The 19423-nt window shown below is 35.9% G+C and overlaps 1 protein-coding gene across 4 annotated transcripts in view; it reads left to right on the top strand.

Moving 5' to 3' along the window:
* The window catches only part of RPS6KA3 (ribosomal protein S6 kinase A3), a 76593-nt gene that overhangs the window by 45966 nt on the left and 11204 nt on the right, over nt 1-19423 (top strand). For 3 of the 4 annotated variants that reach the window (XM_021552995.3, XM_021552994.2, XM_077781639.1), the window contains 10 exons: nt 92-198; nt 3091-3128; nt 3459-3601; nt 6664-6734; nt 10997-11085; nt 11351-11415; nt 11514-11616; nt 11803-11927; nt 13687-13812; nt 15253-15342. In XM_021552995.3, the coding sequence (XP_021408670.1) occupies nt 92-198; nt 3091-3128; nt 3459-3601; nt 6664-6734; nt 10997-11085; nt 11351-11415; nt 11514-11616; nt 11803-11927; nt 13687-13812; nt 15253-15342 (957 nt within the window). The remainder of the gene's footprint in view (nt 1-91; nt 199-3090; nt 3129-3458; nt 3602-6663; nt 6735-10996; nt 11086-11350; nt 11416-11513; nt 11617-11802; nt 11928-13686; nt 13813-15252; nt 15343-19423) is intronic. The other variant, XM_021552996.3, reaches the window with a different exon arrangement.

Raw genomic sequence — 19423 nt, 5'->3', positions numbered from 1 at the left:
ACCCTTCTGAAACACCACTATTGTTATTTTGTTTGTGCTTGTGTAACCTTTACAGATTTCACATGTGGAATACATTGTGTTAATTTTTCAGGTGATGTTCACAGAAGACGACGTTAAATTTTATCTGGCAGAATTAGCACTTGCTTTAGACCATCTACATAGTCTTGGAATAATATACCGGGATCTAAAACCAGAAAAGTAAGGCTCCTCTGTGAGAAATGCAGATATAAATTTCATTTCTGTAGCACTTCCTATGCACTTTTTCCCAACTGTTAAACTTTGGTAATTTACTATATAAATTGAACAGAGAGAGATGGGGAGCTAATTTCATTTAAAAGGTTGGTTTTCACCTGTCTCAAAGAGGAAAAAGGGTATTAGCTTAGGACTTAACAGGGGCTTGTTGAGGGGACTTTAAACTCTGTTTGAAGGGGAATGGGGACAAAGCCAGAGGTAAGCCTGTGGATGGCACACCACTCTTTGAGGGACAATGTTCTACCGAGGTCCTTTGGTCTGCCATGGAGGTCGAGTTAATGGATGGAGGTCCTTTCAGCAGCAAGGATGAAAGGAATATCAGTATGTTAGAAATACCAGAAGCAGAAGACAACAAAAAAATATTTGTACAAATCAGCAGCAAAAGGAGGACCAAAGAGAATCTCCATCCTTTGTTGGATGTGAGGGGAAACATAGTGACAAAGGATGAAGAAAAGGCTGAGGTACTTCATTGCTTTTCTTGCCTCAGTCTTTAATAACAAGACCAGTTGTTGTCAAGATGCCCAGCCCCCTGAGGTGGAAGATAGATTGGGAGCAGAAGAAAACCCCCATAATCTAGGAGGAAATGACCACCAGAATGCCATGCACCTTAGACCATGGAACTAACCTAAAAGCCCATGGGACTGGATAGGACTTACCCAAGAGTTCTGAGGGAGCTGGTCAAAGAACTCATCAAGCCACTTTCAGTCATTCATCAGAAGTCCAGGTCAACCATGGAGGTCCCAGGACACTGGAAGCTGGCAAATGTGACACCCAACTATAAGAAGGATTGGAAAGAGAAACCAGGAAACTACAGGCATGTCAGCCTGACCTCACTGGCAGGGAATGTCATGGAGTCATCATCTCTTGAGTTCCGTCATGTAATGTGTGCAGGAGAACCAGGGGTTCAGGCCAGGCCAGCCTGAGCTTATGCAAGGCAGGTCCTGCCTGACCAATGTGATCATCTTCAGTGATGAGGTGACCTGCTTAGTGGATGAGGGAAAGGCTCTGGATATTGTCTACCTAGACTTTAGTAAAGCCTTTTGTGACATCCAACCCTTAAGGAGAAAGGACCACCCAAGATTTGTAAGTGCTCCTGGTGGAAAGGAACAACATACATCAGAGGATCTGAAAAAAATCGCAAGGTTTTATTATTAAATTATATACCTGTCATGGAAATTGGTATTTTAGTCCCTGACCTAATATAAAAGCACATGCAGTGGGATTTAGATAAAGGGGTAAGATAAAGAGAGAAAAGAAAAGGTGAGTTAAAGAGGGACAAAGAGAAAGAAAGAGTTCACAAGTCTTGGCTACAGTGCCAGTGCAGTTGATGGGATATCCAGGTCCTGGGGGTCATGGGTTGGGCTTGGTAGGGGTATGTTTTTATAGATAGGTTTCCCTGCCATGAAGCTAAGTTTCTTGTTTTCCATACAAATTAGTTGTTAGGCACAGTCTGTTCTTTCAGACCTTTCTGGAAATAGGTTGGGGTCTTTGGGAATATTGGGTGGTCCTTTCTTCCTGTACAGTCCATGCCTGCTTCTCAACCTCATTCCTGCACTTGTGCTGTACTGGGTTGTGCTTATCTTCAGGAATTAGAACAAGGATGTTTGTCCTGGAAAAGTGCTGCCCTATCATTGCTGCCCTATCAAGTGCCTCTTCTCTGGGCACATCTTGTTCTTTCTCAGTGTATGATCACCCACAATCCTTGCTTATTACTAGCAATCTTTATCTGTTGTTACCAACAATCTGTGGTTGGCCCCAGAGCCAAATGACTTTCAGCATATGAGACATGATTCTATGCCTTTGACACCATTTCCCACAGCATTCTTCTTGCTTCCCATGGTGTGGATGAGTGCACTCTTCACTGGGTAAAAGACTGATTGGATGACCAGGCCCAGAGAGTGGTGGTGAATGGAATTACATCCAACCAGAAGCTGATCATCCCAGGGCTCTGTATTGGGACCAGTCCTGTTTAGCATCTTCAGTGGAGATCTGGATGAGGGGATTGAGTGCACTCTGAGCAAGCCCACAGACAGCACCGAGTTGGGTGGAAGTGTTCATCTGCTGGTGGGCAGGGAGGCAATGTTTGCATATGGCACTTTAGGACAGGTTTTAATGGTTCCCACCATGGAAGCTGCAAAGAGAAGGGGACGGGGTCTGGATCATGTCTTACCCCCAGGATGAAATGCAGATGGAGGAACTAAATCCACTGTGTAGGGGGTGTTACAAAATCCAGTTCTTGAATGCTTTTCATGCTTTGCAATGCAGTGATATTCAGTGGTAGTCAAGGACAGTTGGCATCTCAGAGAAGTGTGGCCTTTCTTGTGATTGAAGTGAAAAGATTGAAGCCTAAGGTCTGCTCCCAGTACAGAGCCTGTGGGTCCTGTCCTTTGGTACACCATGAGGATAATTATTACTCGATATTACTTGAAATGGTCAACAACTTGTGAAATTATAATTACAAATTAATACCTGTTATGTATATATATGAAAGCATAACCTGGTATAAGAGAAATAGAACTATGCCTCTGTTTTTAACAATTACAGTAGTGCTGCATGTGCTGCAGATGGTCAAAGCTGTTACTACATACTGAATTTAATCAAATAGTTGAATAAAACACCAGTAAATTTGTTTCTTAATCTTTAAAAAGAAAGAGTAGAAGGAAAAGAAAATGTGTAGTTTGAATGTATCTTCCAATAATTCATTTTCATGCAGGTTTAATTCTCCCTCTCTTTGTGTGTCCTCTGCTGTTTATTCCTAAATGTTGTCAGTATGTTGTCTGAAACAATACTTAAGATGTTTTAATTACTTTTTAATATTATTTTTATTGGTTTTTTTAGCATCCTGCTTGATGAAGAAGGACATATCAAATTGACAGGTGAATAAAGGAATTACAATACTAGGATCGTTTCTGTTCATACTATAACCTTTGCATTTTCCTTTTGGTAAACCAGTATGATAAAATAAGTAAATTTAACTGATTGGTAATTTAGCTGCAGAAGCAAGCAATGTAATTAGCTTGAAATAAATGAAATCTGTAAATATTTCAATAAGATTTACAAATATATCTGATTTATGGACCTATAATAATGTGGGGAGGGAAGGAGAATCCTGTAATTTCCATATTAGTGTTCAGTTGTCTATATGAATGATAAAAGCATAACACTTTTTTTTTTAATTACATTTGGAATTATTTTTTTCCTTTCAGATTTTGGCTTAAGTAAGGAGTCAATTGATCATGAAAAAAAAGCCTACTCTTTCTGTGGAACAGTGGAATATATGGCACCAGAAGTTGTTAACAGACGAGGCCATACACAGAGTGCAGACTGGTGGTCTTTTGGTGTTTTAATGGTAGGTTTCTGGTAAATGTAAATAATAGCAAAATTGTGGTTTGCAAGGGCTGATGAAACAAATCAAACCCTAACCCGTAAGGTGAGCTTTACACGAATTTTAACTACAAAGGAAATCTAAATTGTGTGAAATCAATAACACTACAGAGTTTGATCAAGAACATGGACTAGGTTTTATATCCAGTAATATACAATATTTTTATTATCTAATTAAAATATTTTATATCTATGGTGCTTTATGGGGACCAAGAGCAATAAAGAAGTATACAGAAAAATTCTATTCCAAAGTGGGGGAGAAATTAATATTCAAATTTTAAATTTGAATTTACATTCAAGAGGAAGAAGGAGATTGGTAACTTTCTAATTAGAGTCTATGGTGTAATTACAAGTTAGTGGAATAATAACAATTGTTAACTGCTGTTCTCACACATCAAATTTATCTAAATGACACCTGATAAGGGATATAGTTTCTCAGTTGCTTATGGTGTTTCTACAAGGGGTAATTACTGTAAAATTGCAGGGTCAGGGGAAATATTATGTATATGGAATATTAATTGGAAAAGAATCATTATGTTTGGTATTTAAGGAATGCTGAAAGACTTAATACTAAAAATATCTGTGTGGATTTTTGACATGAAAATTAAATAATTGTATAAATGTATTCATTTCTTACTGCTTCTGCTACATAACTGTAACAGTACAACTAATGTGTGTGCTTTATAGTACAAGAAGGACTCTTGTGTCTGAAAATAGGTCATCCTATTGCTTTATGGTGATTAGAATGCTGTTGTGATCTGAAAACTGACTATGTAAAAGTAGCACCTGATAACAGAACTCTCTCCAGACAAGCACACACACTCCTCACAACCATGCATTTTATCATTAAGAACAGTCAATTAAAAGATAATTGCAATGTACTTGCAGAATATTTGTTGTTGATAACACAAATATAATTAAACTTCAGCTTTAATTTATAAAGCTAAGAAACATAATTTGCTGTTTATCAAATGGATATGGTATAATTGAAAATTGCTGTAGAGATGTTAGCTGTGACTAGGGTGGCTTTCACAGTCTTAAGTGCACTGCATATTAAATACTTTGACTTCTACTTTGAATACAAAAATATGACCTTAAAAACCAAATTCTGTAAAGTAGTATATGAAATATAGTGCAGCTTTCTCTAGGACATATTTTTGTTGCTTGCATTTATAGTTTGTAATTTTCATAATCAATCTGTAAATATCCCCTTTGAATTAATTCTTAATTTCTGAGCTGATCTAAAATTCAAGTGATGGTTGTTGTGGTATAAGTACACAGTAACTAGAGTGAACAGAGGTTATAGCATAGAAATGGATACTTTAAAGATATTACAACAAATCATTTGGCTTCTTTTCTTGTGCTAGACACAAAGTTTGCTTAAGCCATTGTTAAGAATTATATTCCAATTTGTCCTTTAAAACAGCAACAGTTTTAAGGGATGTCACACAAGTAAAAACATTCATTTAAGGTTTCCAGAAGCACTGAGGTACTCTCCTCCTGAAATAAAACATAAATAGGAAAGGCCAATGTTGGCTTATTCTATAAGCCTATTATTATTGGCCTATTAATGTTGGAATATAGTATTTGGGAGCGATGACAAAGAATACACATGTTGAGCTGTTAATACAAATATGTGTTTGTGACAAATTAGGAGCTTGTTAAAGAAACTATATTTCCTGCAAGTGTAAGTGGAGCACTCCGAAGTTACCTTTTTGAAAAGGTTTTATTTTTTTAAGTGCACCGTGTGAAGATCTTTCTAAACCACAAACAAATTTTTTTTTTTCAACTTACAGTTCTGGTTTATCCCTCTCACATCTTCCTGACAATTGTCTTAGGTATTAAAGTTAAAAGTAGTCTTTTTTCATGTTGGCATTATTATTAAATTTTTTTAATATATCAGTAAGAAATATTATCTAGACTATAAAGTATCTACCAGTAGTGAAGATATGGTAGTAAAAATTCAAATTTTATTTCAATAAAATGGTGTTTTAAAGAATACTGTTAGTGCAACTTCATGCTCTTACTGTAGATCTACAAATACTGTAGTCACACATTATTTTTCACTCCATCTTTTATGTTTAGGAGGCTGAATGCTTGGGTCATACCAGAAAAGAGGGGAATAGAGGATACCTTGTGTTCAGGATACCAGTGTGACATTTGCATAAGCTGTTCAGAGGGCTTCTTTAAAATTTATTTTAATTTTGATGTCATTAACCGTATGCCATGAAATTGCATTGAACTAAATTATTTTGCAGTCTTTAAATCAAAAAATTCCAATTTCTGCCTAAGTGCTGGCTGCCATGGCTGCTGCTGGACTGCTTTCACTGCCTCACTTAGATCTGATATCCCTGCAGCATACTGCAGTCCAACAGGAGTGCCTTTATATTTATCTATTTTTACTCAGTCACTTTCAGAACAAATCAGTATTTTAGCAGTGTCTGTTGCTTACTGCCAGGCACTGTAGAATGTGCATGCACGTACTGTGTAGCTCTTCCGTGTTCCTTCAGGCTTTATTTCCACTGTATGCATACAGTAACCACTTTTCATCATGCATGTCTTTGTCAATCAGCTAACCTTTTCCCCTTCCCAATGAAGGCTGTGTACATGCCAATTTTCAAAATTTTGACCTTTTTAAAAACTTCTGCATGAGGAGAAATCATCACTAACCTTTGAAAGGAAAACCTTTTTCCCTACCCCTCCCCTTTGTTTAAAAATAAAGTTGTACAGATCAAGTCTTCCTAGAACAAAATTTTTAGGCAGAAATGAAACACAGAACATTATAGTCTAAGTTGTTCAGATAAAAGGATGTAAAGCAAGTTACCAATATAGGAAAATATTTTGCAGCTTTAAAAATGGCAAAGGCTGCTCAATGTTCTTACAAATTGAAACTGTACAATGAAGTTGTTTTGTGCAGACTTGATTGTTAGCATGCATGAATTTTGGAAGGTTAAGATGCTAAGTAGTTTTGTCAAAAATTAGTTTTTGTCCAGGTAATGTAATTGATGAAAGTTTTACTCTATACAGTTTGAAATGCTCACTGGTACTCTACCTTTCCAAGGGAAAGACAGAAAAGAAACCATGACTATGATTCTCAAGTGAGTACACTCTTATTTATATATCTCATCAGGTATTCTACAGGGATGCCCTCCGGGCTGCAATATCTAATTTCTACTCCTCCCTCATTTTCAAAGGTACTGGTAAATCCTCACTCCCTATTCCATATTATTAATTCCCTTTGCTGCCTATCTAATTTGCTTCACTATTCCTCCACCATACCAGGTACAAAGGATTTCATAGCAGCTCTTTAATCTGTAATAATAACTTCTCCAACCACATGATCTCTCACATCTTATTTCCATAATATTTTAACTTTCTTATCCTTTTTGATAACATGTGCATTTTTCCTTGTTGGGTTTTTTTTTTCCTTTGTTTTAGGTTTTTGGAGTTTTTTTGAGAAAGTATTTTCACTTCTTATCCTTCTTTATCTTACCAGCTCCCCCCAGTACTCCTCCCTTCTGTACTCTCCTATGATTCACCTAAGCTCCAATTTTTCCCTTTGCTGTTTTCAGCATAGATTTTGCATTAGCTCTATTGCAGGAATTGCTTTCCTTCATGCAGTTAATGTTCTTGGTTTTGCTAATGAAGGTCTGCTTTTTTCCTTGCCAGATCCCCACATGTTCTTTAAACTAGTACAATCTATGGCATAAATGCCCCATTTTTGGGACTGTAGCCAAACACTGTGCAAACAAGTCTGTTTCCTCATATCATAGGTTCACTTCTCTGTTTCCATCTATTTTTAACTAATACTATTTTTTTCCATGGAAGTTTGTAAGATTATCTTAGTTTTCTCATTTGTTTTCTGCTTCATTGTTTAGCATTGTTCTCAGTCCTGCTAACCACTTGTCTACCCATATATCAAAGGTGGAATTTCTTTTGCACTGAAAGCCTGTTTTAAAAAATAAATATGTGGAATTCTTTCATATTTTCTGTAAATAATAATTAGAACATGAAAACCACTAGAAAACACACTCATCATTTTCCTGGCTTTTGCTTTCATAATGCATACATGTTATGTTATTCTTTACCCTTGTTTTTTTTCTTCATCTTATTTGCAAATATATTTAGTGATGCTAGTTTCTTCTGCTGCCTCAGCACTATGCCATATCAAATCTTTATGTTGTGATTATTCAATGTCTTTTAACTAAAAAGTTCTATCTATTCGCAGCAAACATAAACTCCTTCTGACCACCTCCTATTTACAAGAAACTAGTCTGAGATAGTCTGCTGCACCCTCACTTGGTTCAGGAGCCTTTTTTTTCTGTGTCTCATGAGTCATATCTTTCTCTTCTTCTCTTTGCCTGCATGTGACTCCACTCTGTTCCTCAACAATCCTTTTGCTGTTGCTATAAATATCTTCTGTATTCAGCTGCCATGTAGAATATCCTTGCATTTCTCCAGGTAATTGATGTTCATAGTCATTCATAGCCCAGAGAGTGGTGATGAATTGAGTGAAATCCAGCTGATGGGTGGTCACAAGTGGTGTTCTCAAGGGACCAGTCCTGTTTAACTTCTGTATCAACAACCTGGACAAGGGGATTGAGTGTCAGTTTGCAGGTGCCCCCAACCTGGGTAAGAGGGCATATGAGTCTGCTGGAGAGTAGGAAGGCTGTACAGAGGGATCTGGACAGGCTGAATCAATGGGATGAGGCCTGTAGGGTGAGGTTCAGTGGGGCCAAGCTCCAGGTCCTACTAAGAGAACATACTAGGCTTAGGGAAGAGTGGCTGCAAAGTTGCCTGGCAGAAAAGCTCCAGGGAGTTTTGGTCAACAACTGCTGAACATAAGCCAGCATGTGCCTATGTGGCCAAAAAGCCAATGGCATCCTGGCCTGTGTCAGCAACAGTGTGGCCAGCAGCCCAGGGCAGCAGTTGTCACCCTGTACTCAGCACTGGTCATGCTGCACCTCAAATCCTGTGTCCAGTCTCCAGCTTCTCGCTAGGAGGACATCGAGGTGCTGGAGTGAGTCCAGAGAAGAGCAATGGAGCCAGTGAAGGGTCTGGAGCACAGATCCTGTGGGGAACAGCTGAGAAAACTGGGTTTGTTTATTCTGGAGCGTGCACAGGGGAGGCCTTATCACTCTAAAGCTACCTGGAAAGAAGGCTGTAGCCAGGTGGGCGTCAGTCTCTTCTCCATAGTAAGAAGCAACAGGATGAGAGGAAATGACCTCAAATTGCACTATGGGTGGTTTAGATTGGATACTGGGAAAAATTTCTTCATTGTAAGGCTTGTAAAGCATTGGAACAGCCTGCCCAGGGAAGTGGCTGATTCACCATCTCTGGAGGTCTTTTAAAAAGATGTGGCACACAGGGATGTGGTTTAGTGGTGGACTGGGTGGTGCTGGCTTAATGGTTGGACTTGATAATCTTAAAGGTCTTTTCCAACCTAAGCAATTTGAGATTTCTATGATTCTGTAATAACTTTCATATTTCATTTGAGAATGTATCTCTTAATAAAATCCAACTTCTTTCCAACTTTTTTTCACCTTCTAGTCTTTTCAAATAGCTGTACAGAAAGTGTGCTATGATATAAAGACATTTTACTCTCTTTTAATGTTTCATGTTCTTATGAATATTATCTTGCATAGACATGTTTTTCTTTTGGTCATTAAAGCAGCTGAAAACCAGAAGATATTTTGAAGTGTTTTCTGATTAAGTCCACACTTTTTTTTCTGATCTGTGTTTTCTTTTCTTTTCCACATACCTAGCATATTTTTCCTTAAATTTTTCATAAAACTTTCAAATGGACAGGCGTGCATATGAATTCTGGTTTCCATAGGGTACATTTACAATATATTGTTTTCCTTACCTTCTGTTCCTAAAAATACACAGAAAATGCATTCTTCTTAAAACAAATTTTTTCAAGGTTTCTTTATTTCTTATAACATTATCAAGACAAATTTTTGTTTATTCTTGTGTGTTTTGCCTAAAACTGGGAAGCCCTGCAGTTTAGAGTAATCATAGGTTGCTGAAATTTTAAACATTTTTCTCCTTTACTTAAGAGGTATGCCTTCATATAAAATTTTGCCATTGTCCATCAGGAATGTCAGAAAAAAAATGCTGTCACTCATGTAGTTGCATAATATAGGAACTCGGAGGAGACCTGGCAGTTGCCTTTCCTTCTCCTCTGTCATGTGCCTGATACAGGATTTTGTGAAAGGTGGTGGTGCATGCCAGTCAGGAAGAGTTGGATGGCCCACTGCCGATTCCTCCCCTCTTCTGGTGGCCTTGATCTGTCTATAGTATGTTTTTGAGGAGCCTGAAGAAGCCAGTGTTTTTCAGCTTTTCCTCCTCCCTGCCCTAGCTTTTTTAATGCTGAAAGGAATGGAAAATTAAGTAGAAAAACTAAGTTCTAGTTTTAAAGTAATGAATAGTAAATCAGTGGCAACACATTTGCATTTACACAAGTGATGCAGAGGTATCTACAAGTAGCTGGAATGCAAGACAGATCAGGTTCTGATTGAAACACAGAGCTTGTGTCATGGACTGTTACAGAATATAAGCTACAGGCTGAATTAGTGATGGAAAGGAGGGAATTATACCCCTCCTTACCATTATCATAGTTACAAGAAAAAGTAAGCCCTAGTAACCCAGTAAGCCCAGAAAGAATGAAGGCACAACATTAAAGGGAGAGAAAAAAAAATATGACAAGGGTTACAAAACAAAATTTAATTAAAGAAGTACAAAATCTTAAATCTAAAAATTCAAGGCTGTCAAATAGTAAAAGTATTATTTGAAATAAATTGGGGAGGGGAGCAAAAAGGAAAAGAAGAGTGGGTCTTTTTGTTTTGGTTTTGTTTTGGTTTTTTTAACCAGCTAATCCTGCAAGATCTGTCCTACCTTAATTGAATTTATGTATTCTACTTTGTTTCCTGGGTCATCTTGGTGTGTGTCATACTGTGGTACTTTTCTTAGTCCTTCTATTATATAACTATCAGAATGCTTTGGTGTCATTTGCCAGTAACTGGACCTATAAGTGGATCAAAGCATATTATGAAAATTTACAAGTTTATAAACTGCTATTCTCTATCTATTCTTCTCTACATGTTTTTCCACCTTTTCCTCTACTTAAGTTCCTGAGTCATTACTGAAAATACTATACTACTTAAAAAAAAAAATTAAAAACCCAAACATGTTTACATGACTGACAGCACTTTTGCTCTGTGTCTGATGTCTGAAGGCAATTTCTCAGTGATGCTACTTCATTTATTATGGACTTGTTGAATGGCAAAGGACAGGGGGAATGCAGAGTTAATCCTTACCTAGATATGCTTGTATACTATTAATTATTTTTATTCTCTAGGGCCAAACTTGGAATGCCCCAATTCTTGAGTCTTGAAGCACAGAGTCTCCTGCGAATGCTCTTCAAGAGAAACCCAGCAAACAGATTAGGTAAAGTTTTTAGCGGAATATTTTAAATTTGATCATAATGTTCATAATATCAGTGATCATTAAACTGACTAAAATTTTGTTTCCTATGTAAAATAGGCTTTAAAGGAAGAATGTAGTTTGCCCTTCAAGTGACCACCAAAGTATTATCATCTCTGCTAGTCATACCTCTAAAATTAAAGCAGAAGGAATAAGAAATGTAATTTTGCTAGCCATTCCTTTTATTAAGAAGAAAATAATTCATAGACATTTTTCTTCCTTATAAAAGGAGCAGGTCCAGATGGAGTAGAAGAAATTAAGAGGCATGCATTCTTTTCCAAAATAGATTGGAATGTGAGTATCTAATTGAAAATCAATCCAGTAAATTTCTTGGTTAAATCTTTCATGGTATCATATAACTTTTCCATTTACAATTTGTCCCTTCTCTTCAGAAATTGTACCGGAGAGAAATTCATCCTCCTTTTAAACCTGCAACTGGCAGACCTGAAGATACATTTTATTTTGACCCTGAGTTTACAGCAAAAACTCCAAAAGGTAAAGAGATATGAATGAGAAAATTTACATATTCAAGAGACAGAATTTTAATTTCAAATTTTTTTCTTTCAAAATTTTATAGAAATTGTTGTCTTTACAAATTCAAGGTGCTACCAAAATATCAGTACTTAATCTCCTATCTACATGTTGAAGACTCTGCTTATAAATATATGATGTATTTTTCAGATTCACCTGGTATTCCACCCAGTGCTAATGCACATCAGCTTTTTCGGGGGTTTAGTTTTGTAGCTATTGCATCAGATGATGAAAGCCAAGCAATGCAGACAGTTGGAGTGCATTCAATTGTCCAGGTGAGTACATTAATAAAAAAAAAAATCAGTGTTGTCTCTTGGTGGATGGATTGTTTCCTTGTCATAGAATGAGATATCATGACAAAATCATTGTCCTATTTTATACAAGAAAAGTAAAGATCAGATTATTTCATCCAAACAAAATCTCTGAAGGTACAGAATCTGTATAATTACTGAGCAGCTACAGGTTCAAACAGGCTTCAACCCTAAATGAAAACCTTCTACCACCTGTACTGTATTAACTCTTTAATGTCAAGCCATAACTATAAGGTGGAGTGGAATAACAGATATATTGATTTATTGGATTTTTCCCCCCATACATGAAAATGTCAGTTGACTCCTGCAATGCAGTAGTAGAAAGCACTGGAATATGATGGTGAATTGTATCTGGATGTTCTGGACTGCTGGAATCCGTGGCTCAGGACATATTCTGTCTCTCCTAAGCCACTTGAAGTTAGTTAGCTAATCTGTGCTTTTTGTGGCTGGTATCAGTGCATCATACAAGTCAGTGTTACAGTGCACACTCAAGCTTTGGCTTCCTTGATGTATTTCAGTGACTCCAGTAGAGTCCCCTGTATTAATAATTGTGAGGTTGTCACCTGGAAGAGGAAACCTCTGTAAAAATTGTTTGCCTCCTCTCTCTGCTTTTAATAATTACTGAGTCATGAAAACCAACTTATGATCTAAATTGTGTTGAAGTGTATAGGTAGGAATAAATTATTTGGTTTATGATTGGATTTATTTGTATGATTTGGTTTATTTGTATTTTTCAGTGCACTGGTATTTTGCAAATGTCTGAGAAAATTTTAAAAACCCCACAATTTATACAGAATTTGAATAATAGCCCTTGTATTTCTTTAACACTCCCATGTCTAGAATTGTTGCAACGTGCTTTTCTACACATTACTGTTTCATGTGTAATAAATTTTTTAAAGATATGAATTTAGATCCTTTTTTATTCTCAAGAAGCTTTCTGATTTGATATATGCATCAGAATTATTTCTGATCCTGGGATCTTACTAAAAGTTTCTGAAAGCTGCTCTGTGCTGCTTCATTCCCACATAGTTTTGTAGATGGCATTTTTGCTCTTTGTATATGGTTTCCTTCTCTTGTAAAGGTCTGTTTCTCTCCTGCCTTTCCTCTGTGCCCCTCAACAACTTCCTCACTCCTATTTCCTCTTTTCTGTGCTGCAGGATACCCAGATGGTTTCCTGCAAATGCTTTGCCTCCTTTGCACAAACTCCATACACTAGAACACCATTTCCTTCCCTTACAAGAGTGAGCACTTGTCCTCCTTTCAGCTTTTTATTTCTGTGAAAGGATTTTTGACTGCCATTCCATGCAATTCCGGCCAATCTGATTCTATTCAGTATGTTTGAATTCTCCAGCTGGCATTCTGTCTATTCAGATAATGAAGACAGTGATACTACTTTACCATTGTTGTATCACTATTTTATCTTGAAGTCTTCTGATTTTTTGGGGGGTTTGAGTTTTTATCTTTAAATTAGTAAAGCAGCAATCAGAAAAATAATGTTGTCAGTTTCTAAATTACAGTGTGCATTATTTAAAGCATGTGTAATATATAATTTATCTTATACTAATTTTGAACAGACGGTAGTGGGGATTTAGACCACTTTGATCTAGTAGGGTCATCAGTTAAAATTCTAAGCAAATCAATATGAATTTTTAAAAAGTTATTTTAATATAAAAATCAGTTACATATTAAGAATATTCATTAACTGATAGTGTTATTTTGGTAGCAGTTGCACAGGAACAGCATTCAGTTCACTGATGGATATGAAGTAAAGGAAGATATTGGAGTTGGCTCTTATTCTGTCTGCAAGAGATGTGTTCATAAAGCATCAAATATGGAATATGCTGTAAAGGTAATTACTTTGTTATAAACCACACTTCTCAGATTTTAGCATTGGGCATCTTTTATTTGTAATAGAGAAACAGAGATTAAGGTGGGGTTTTTTTTTTATATATAAAAAACTGTAGAAGTAAATTCATAAATTCTCAAATAGGTAAGGATTTCATAACAGTCTTCAGTCTGGTACAACTTCCAAAATAAACTTCAACTCTGTTTTGGCTTCCTCGATTTCAGCAATGTTTTTAATGTTGTTTTTGTTATTCTATAGGGCTTTTTAGCACTTCTCTGAAGGCATTAAGTTCTCAGTTCAAATCAGTAGATTTCCCAGAACTGCAGTGATAAGGTTTTTTGTCTTTCTGTGTAATAACCTGGGTCCAAATGATTACTATAAAAGCAAGAGTATGGATTAGCAGACTTTATAAGTGGGGGAAAAAAAAGCAGTCTTTAAATTCTATTCTATGAGGCAGTTCTCTTTTTGAATTGTTGAACAGCTTACTACTTAATTATGTAAAATACAAAGATGAATTCAGTATGTAGATTGGCTCCTCAGAACCTTCCGGTTTCAATCTGGTAGTTAAATACTTGTTTTTCTTCTAGTTCTGGCCTGGAACAGATTTGACTTCCGTGCTTTCAATTTGAAGTAATTTCTTGAAACTGCAAGAAAGTCCCAGCATAGCTGATAATTCCCTATCTAGCTATGACATTTGTTGTGAAGAGTCACTTACTTTTCTATTGCCTCTCTTAGGGCATTTTTTTCCTCAAGGAATCTTGAAAAAAACAATAAGATATCAGTGTCTGATGTGTTAGCAGGGGATGAGTAGCAGTATGGGAATAAGGATGAAGGGGTAACACAACAATGGAAGAGACATTATAGAAGATTGTGCAGTTCAGGAGAGGAAAATGTGGGAAGAACAAGAATACATTTAAGTAGGGTAAACTGTTACTTTGCTTGCTTGAACAAGGTGAACTTTAGAGCAAGAGCGTCATTCATTTTGTAATGAATGTATGTTTGAATTAACTCTGAGAATTTTTTACTTTTTCTATTTATTTTTATTCTCTTTCTCTCCTGCTTTCTTTGCTGTACCAAATATTTGAGATTAGCATTGTGAAAGTCAATTCATTAGCATAATCTGAACAATATCTTGTGTTAAATTATTTTATTAAATAATGGATCGCTGAAGTCTTACCTACTGAACAACCTTGCATTATTTATCACAAAGACATTAGGTCACTTATCCTCCAAAATTATTTTCAAAAGAGATTTTTTCATTTTTCCCAGTATTTTTTGCTTTGCCTTGGTTTAATTTTCCAATTTAACAGACTTGGTTTTGGTTATAATCCATGCCTTTTGCAACAATAAATACTGATTAACTATTGATGCTAATAAGCATACCAAAGCCTTACACTAGATCCACAAAAAGAACTATGCCTATGTCTGTATGTGCTCTTACAGATTATTGACAAGAGTAAAAGAGATCCAACAGAAGAGATTGAAATCCTGCTGCGCTATGGACAGCATCCAAATATTATTACCCTGAAAGATGTAAGTAGTGTTTTAAAGACATCCTTTAGTGTATTACAATTGTGAATAATTTCTAATTTGAGAGATGAGAAGCGACCTATTTTAGATTTATGTTCATGTTATTTCAGTATTTAAAAATAAAACAATGCAGTTTATTCAATAGTGTTCATTTTTTTACTGGAATGTCTTGTGTTTTCTTTTAAAGATGCATATATTGTGGTACAGTGTTATTCTCATGAGTCGAATAATTCATCCTTCATAAATCTTAGCAGAAGAGTAATTTATTTAATGTTGGCTGTGTTTTTAAAGGATAAGGGAAGTTTTTTGATTGCTTAGTTGACTTCAAATCTGATTTTCCCTACATTAATCAAAAGCAATTTTTATGTACATTATTATATAACAAAGGACTCACTGTTAGCACAGTACCCAAAGTAATTTTCATGGACAGTAGCAAGTATTACTCAGTAGTAGACAAAATCTTGCCATGTCTATAGTTTTCACTCTTTTTTACCCAGTATCTTTATCTGGCTTCTGTATGAACACTATCTAGGTATTTTTTCTTGGTGTTATTTGCTCTGACCATGGAAATTCTTTGTCCATAAAAAGACAGGAATAACATAAGCTGGGAGGTAGAGGGTTTTCATAGTGAACAGAATATTCTGATGACCTAACTGAAAAAGAAAATTGTCTTTGTCTCCTTGGTTATTCATTAGAGAGGATTAAAAATTAAAATGCTTAATGACTTTCTTAGACTGCAGGGAAATATTCTGGTCCCGCAAACCAAACCCCAGGCAAAACAGCAAACCATTTCCAGGAAGCTGAGCTCAGCTGAAAGGAGATTGTCAGACATTTTGAAGTCATTAAAACAACAGCTCATAAATACCGTGGAGATGAGCACTAGAGATCTCTTCATGAAGTTGATCTACTATAATCTGTCTTCACTTTATGGATATCATACTGTTTGGCCCTTTACTGGACAGAGAAAATAAGGTAGATCTTCAGAGAAGCCCACCAGGGAGCTTATCTTATTGTGAGCAAGATACCACATTACAGTCCCACTTTCTGTTCTGTTTCATGCGGTTGGACAGTAAAGCTACTTGAGAGCTGTGCTGAACAGAACCTGCATCAGCATTCATGGTGCTTTTAGTGCTGCATGATGGGCTCATGTGCTACTTTAATTCATAACACATCTTACATTGTTTAATCAGGAAGACAAACATGAGAATGTGAGCACTTAACCTGAACTTAAGCATGATGAATATTTTACATTGAGAACAGAAATCGAAATCTAGGCAGTCTTAAACAGCTACAATATATGCTGAATTATTTCACTTTGTAATTAATCTTTTATCATCATCAGTCATCTTCCAGCAGGAACCATATTTCATGCACAACAACAGCAGTATACAAATAGAAGATTATCCAAAAAAAAACCTTAAGCCCACAAAGCGAGAGGCTGTAATTCTCACTCGCTTCTGCTTCAGATCAGTTCCCCAAGCAGAAATTATGGAAGGATGTCCAGTGTAAGAAAAGATACATAAAATTCATATGTAATAGAATCTTGTATAAATCCTTAAGAATTTGACATTAGGTTTTTCTTGCCCTAGTACAGACCCATGGGGCAGATTGCTTACATATCCCACATTATAGTGGTGTGCTATTACAGCTTTCAGAGAAGATAAGGAGTATTTTGCCTTCAGGTCTCAAACTCTAGAGTACTGTTGTAAAAATATAATTCATTGTTGATTTGCTCAATTTTTCATTTAGTTCCACATCACAACTTCAATGTTTCTAATCTGAAGTGCCAAAATAAAATATTTCAGCATTTAAGTACCTGCTTTGAAAATTATTATTCTGCAAGAGATAATTTCTATTTTTTCTTCTAGCTCAAGAAGAAATGCAGAATACTTAGATTTTGCTTAAGATGGAAGTTTTCATTCTTGTTCAGCTTTTTTATGTAATTTAATTCTGAAGGTGTTTGGATTGAAACAATGGATATTCAAGAGACCAAATTCTTTCTTGCAGTGCACAGTCCTCTGGGGGTTTTCCTTCAGATTGTTATCAGTGGTCTTTTTCAGTTACACAGTATATAAACAAAAGCAGCTATATTGTACTAATTCAGATAGCCTTCTTATCCAATATCCTGCTTCTGACAGAGGCCCTTAGTGGATGACTAGGAAACAGTGTAAGAAGGGAGGAAGCACACAGCTTCCAACAAAACATTACGTAGAAACTTCCTGTGCCAGACCATTATAAGTATTTTACTCTTTTTATGTAATAGTTACTGTTCTGTAACAGAACTTTTGTCCTGCTTTGAGTTATTTAAAGCATTGCCTGAAGAATCTTTTCAGAAACATTTTAGAAACCTGAATACAAGATATCCAGTCTTCCTGTCCAAGAGCTTATGATTTCAAAAGAGCCTCATAATATGTCTGTAAAATCTTACTTCCCTTGGCAAAACCCTTGATTTCTTTCTCCATGATGTATTATGCATTATGTTCATACGCCTACATATGTTTCTCAGTATAGTTTCTTCCACTTTACCTTGTAGAGAAAACATACTTACTGACCTGTGGCTTGTGCTCAGTTAATTTTAAAAAGTAGTGTCACATTTGTGATCTTAGCATGATACTGTACATCTGTGAAGAAGACTTCATCAGCATTTATTCAAAACCAACTTGAGTTGGTAATACCATTAGAGGAATTGGTACAAGGGGAATGGTTTGTTTGGGAGTTATCTCTGGGTTTTTTTGGTTGACAGACAAGACCAGCAGGTAAAATAGGAATCAAATGCAAATTTTGCTTGAATTCTTCAATCCTGAGATGTGTATGCTCTGTCGTGTCAAATGAAATAAACTATGTTTATCATGTAATACCAGGATTAGAGGAAGCATACCTATTTTTAAAAAATCCTGTTTAGAATCTAGAATTAGATAATTCTGGTTTTGAATACTGTGTAATATTTAAAGTCTTAATACAAACACATTCAGGTGCTGAATAATTTATATTTCATGGGGGAAAAATTCCTGTTAAATGAGAACACAGAAACCCATCATGTCTTCATCCTCTTAAGATCATAAGCTTGTAAGGCCCACAGAATTCTTTAACTTTCTTCTTTTTTTAATTTGGTGAGAAAATAAATCCTTTTAGTATTGTTAGGAGAACAAAAATTTTGATGCTTAGAACTTTATTACCAACTTTTTCCTAGGCAACTTAAGACCAGGGAGTTGGGATGTAAACCTTTTTTTTATTCTTATTTTCTGTTACTTAGCTGATCTCTAGTCCTAAATTTATTTTACTATAATTTTGGTAATTGTTTCTACTCAAATACAAATTATTTTTTATTTTACACATTTTACTGAAAATAACAATTGTGACATCACCATAAAAGTAGGTGGAAACTATTAAAGGGAACAGTTTGTAAAAGATTTCACTAAAGCAGGAATTGTTTCTGGATTAAGTTGGAACTCCCAGGTCAGGTTGGATGCTTTGAGCAACCTGATCTAGTGAAACGTGCCCCTGCCTGTGGAGGAGGGTTGGGACTAGATGATCTTTAGGGTCTCTTTCAACCTAAGCCATTCTAAGATTCTCTGGAAGTGCAACTGGAGTGAAAAAGTGTAAGTACCTTAAAATGTGCTTTGGTATCACTCAGTCTGTAGTGCCCTCTGGTGAAAATGTAAAGAATTCTCAAATGCTTCCCTAGACAATAAAATCCATGCAAAAATTAAGCCATTTTCCATGACTAGAAGTAAAGGAAAAAATAGGGATATTTTAATGCTTTTAGACTTTGGCATAGGCTTTATGTGCAGAGTAATATGTAAGTTTTAGGTTTTTATCATAGCAACTTCTTATTCATGATTCATAGAGGCTATTTGAGATAAACATAGATTAATTTTTTTCCTTTTTTTTTGTTTGACTGTTGGAATTATCTCTGTTTGTATTTTTAATTTGGTGCAATAGTTGCTGCTTGAATTAGCTCTGGTTTTGTCTTAATTAGACTAGCTTCCATTTCTACTACTTCATTTCTTACGTCTAGTTTCCTTTGTTTTAGTGAACCTGTGTGGGGGAAACTTCCTGTTACTTATCCTTCTATCTTTAAACA

Source organism: Lonchura striata, chromosome 2, assembly GCF_046129695.1.
Source record: "Lonchura striata isolate bLonStr1 chromosome 2, bLonStr1.mat, whole genome shotgun sequence".
In the NCBI taxonomy this organism is placed as follows: domain Eukaryota; kingdom Metazoa; phylum Chordata; class Aves; order Passeriformes; family Estrildidae; genus Lonchura; species Lonchura striata.
This window is presented reverse-complemented; position numbering and strand designations above follow the sequence as displayed.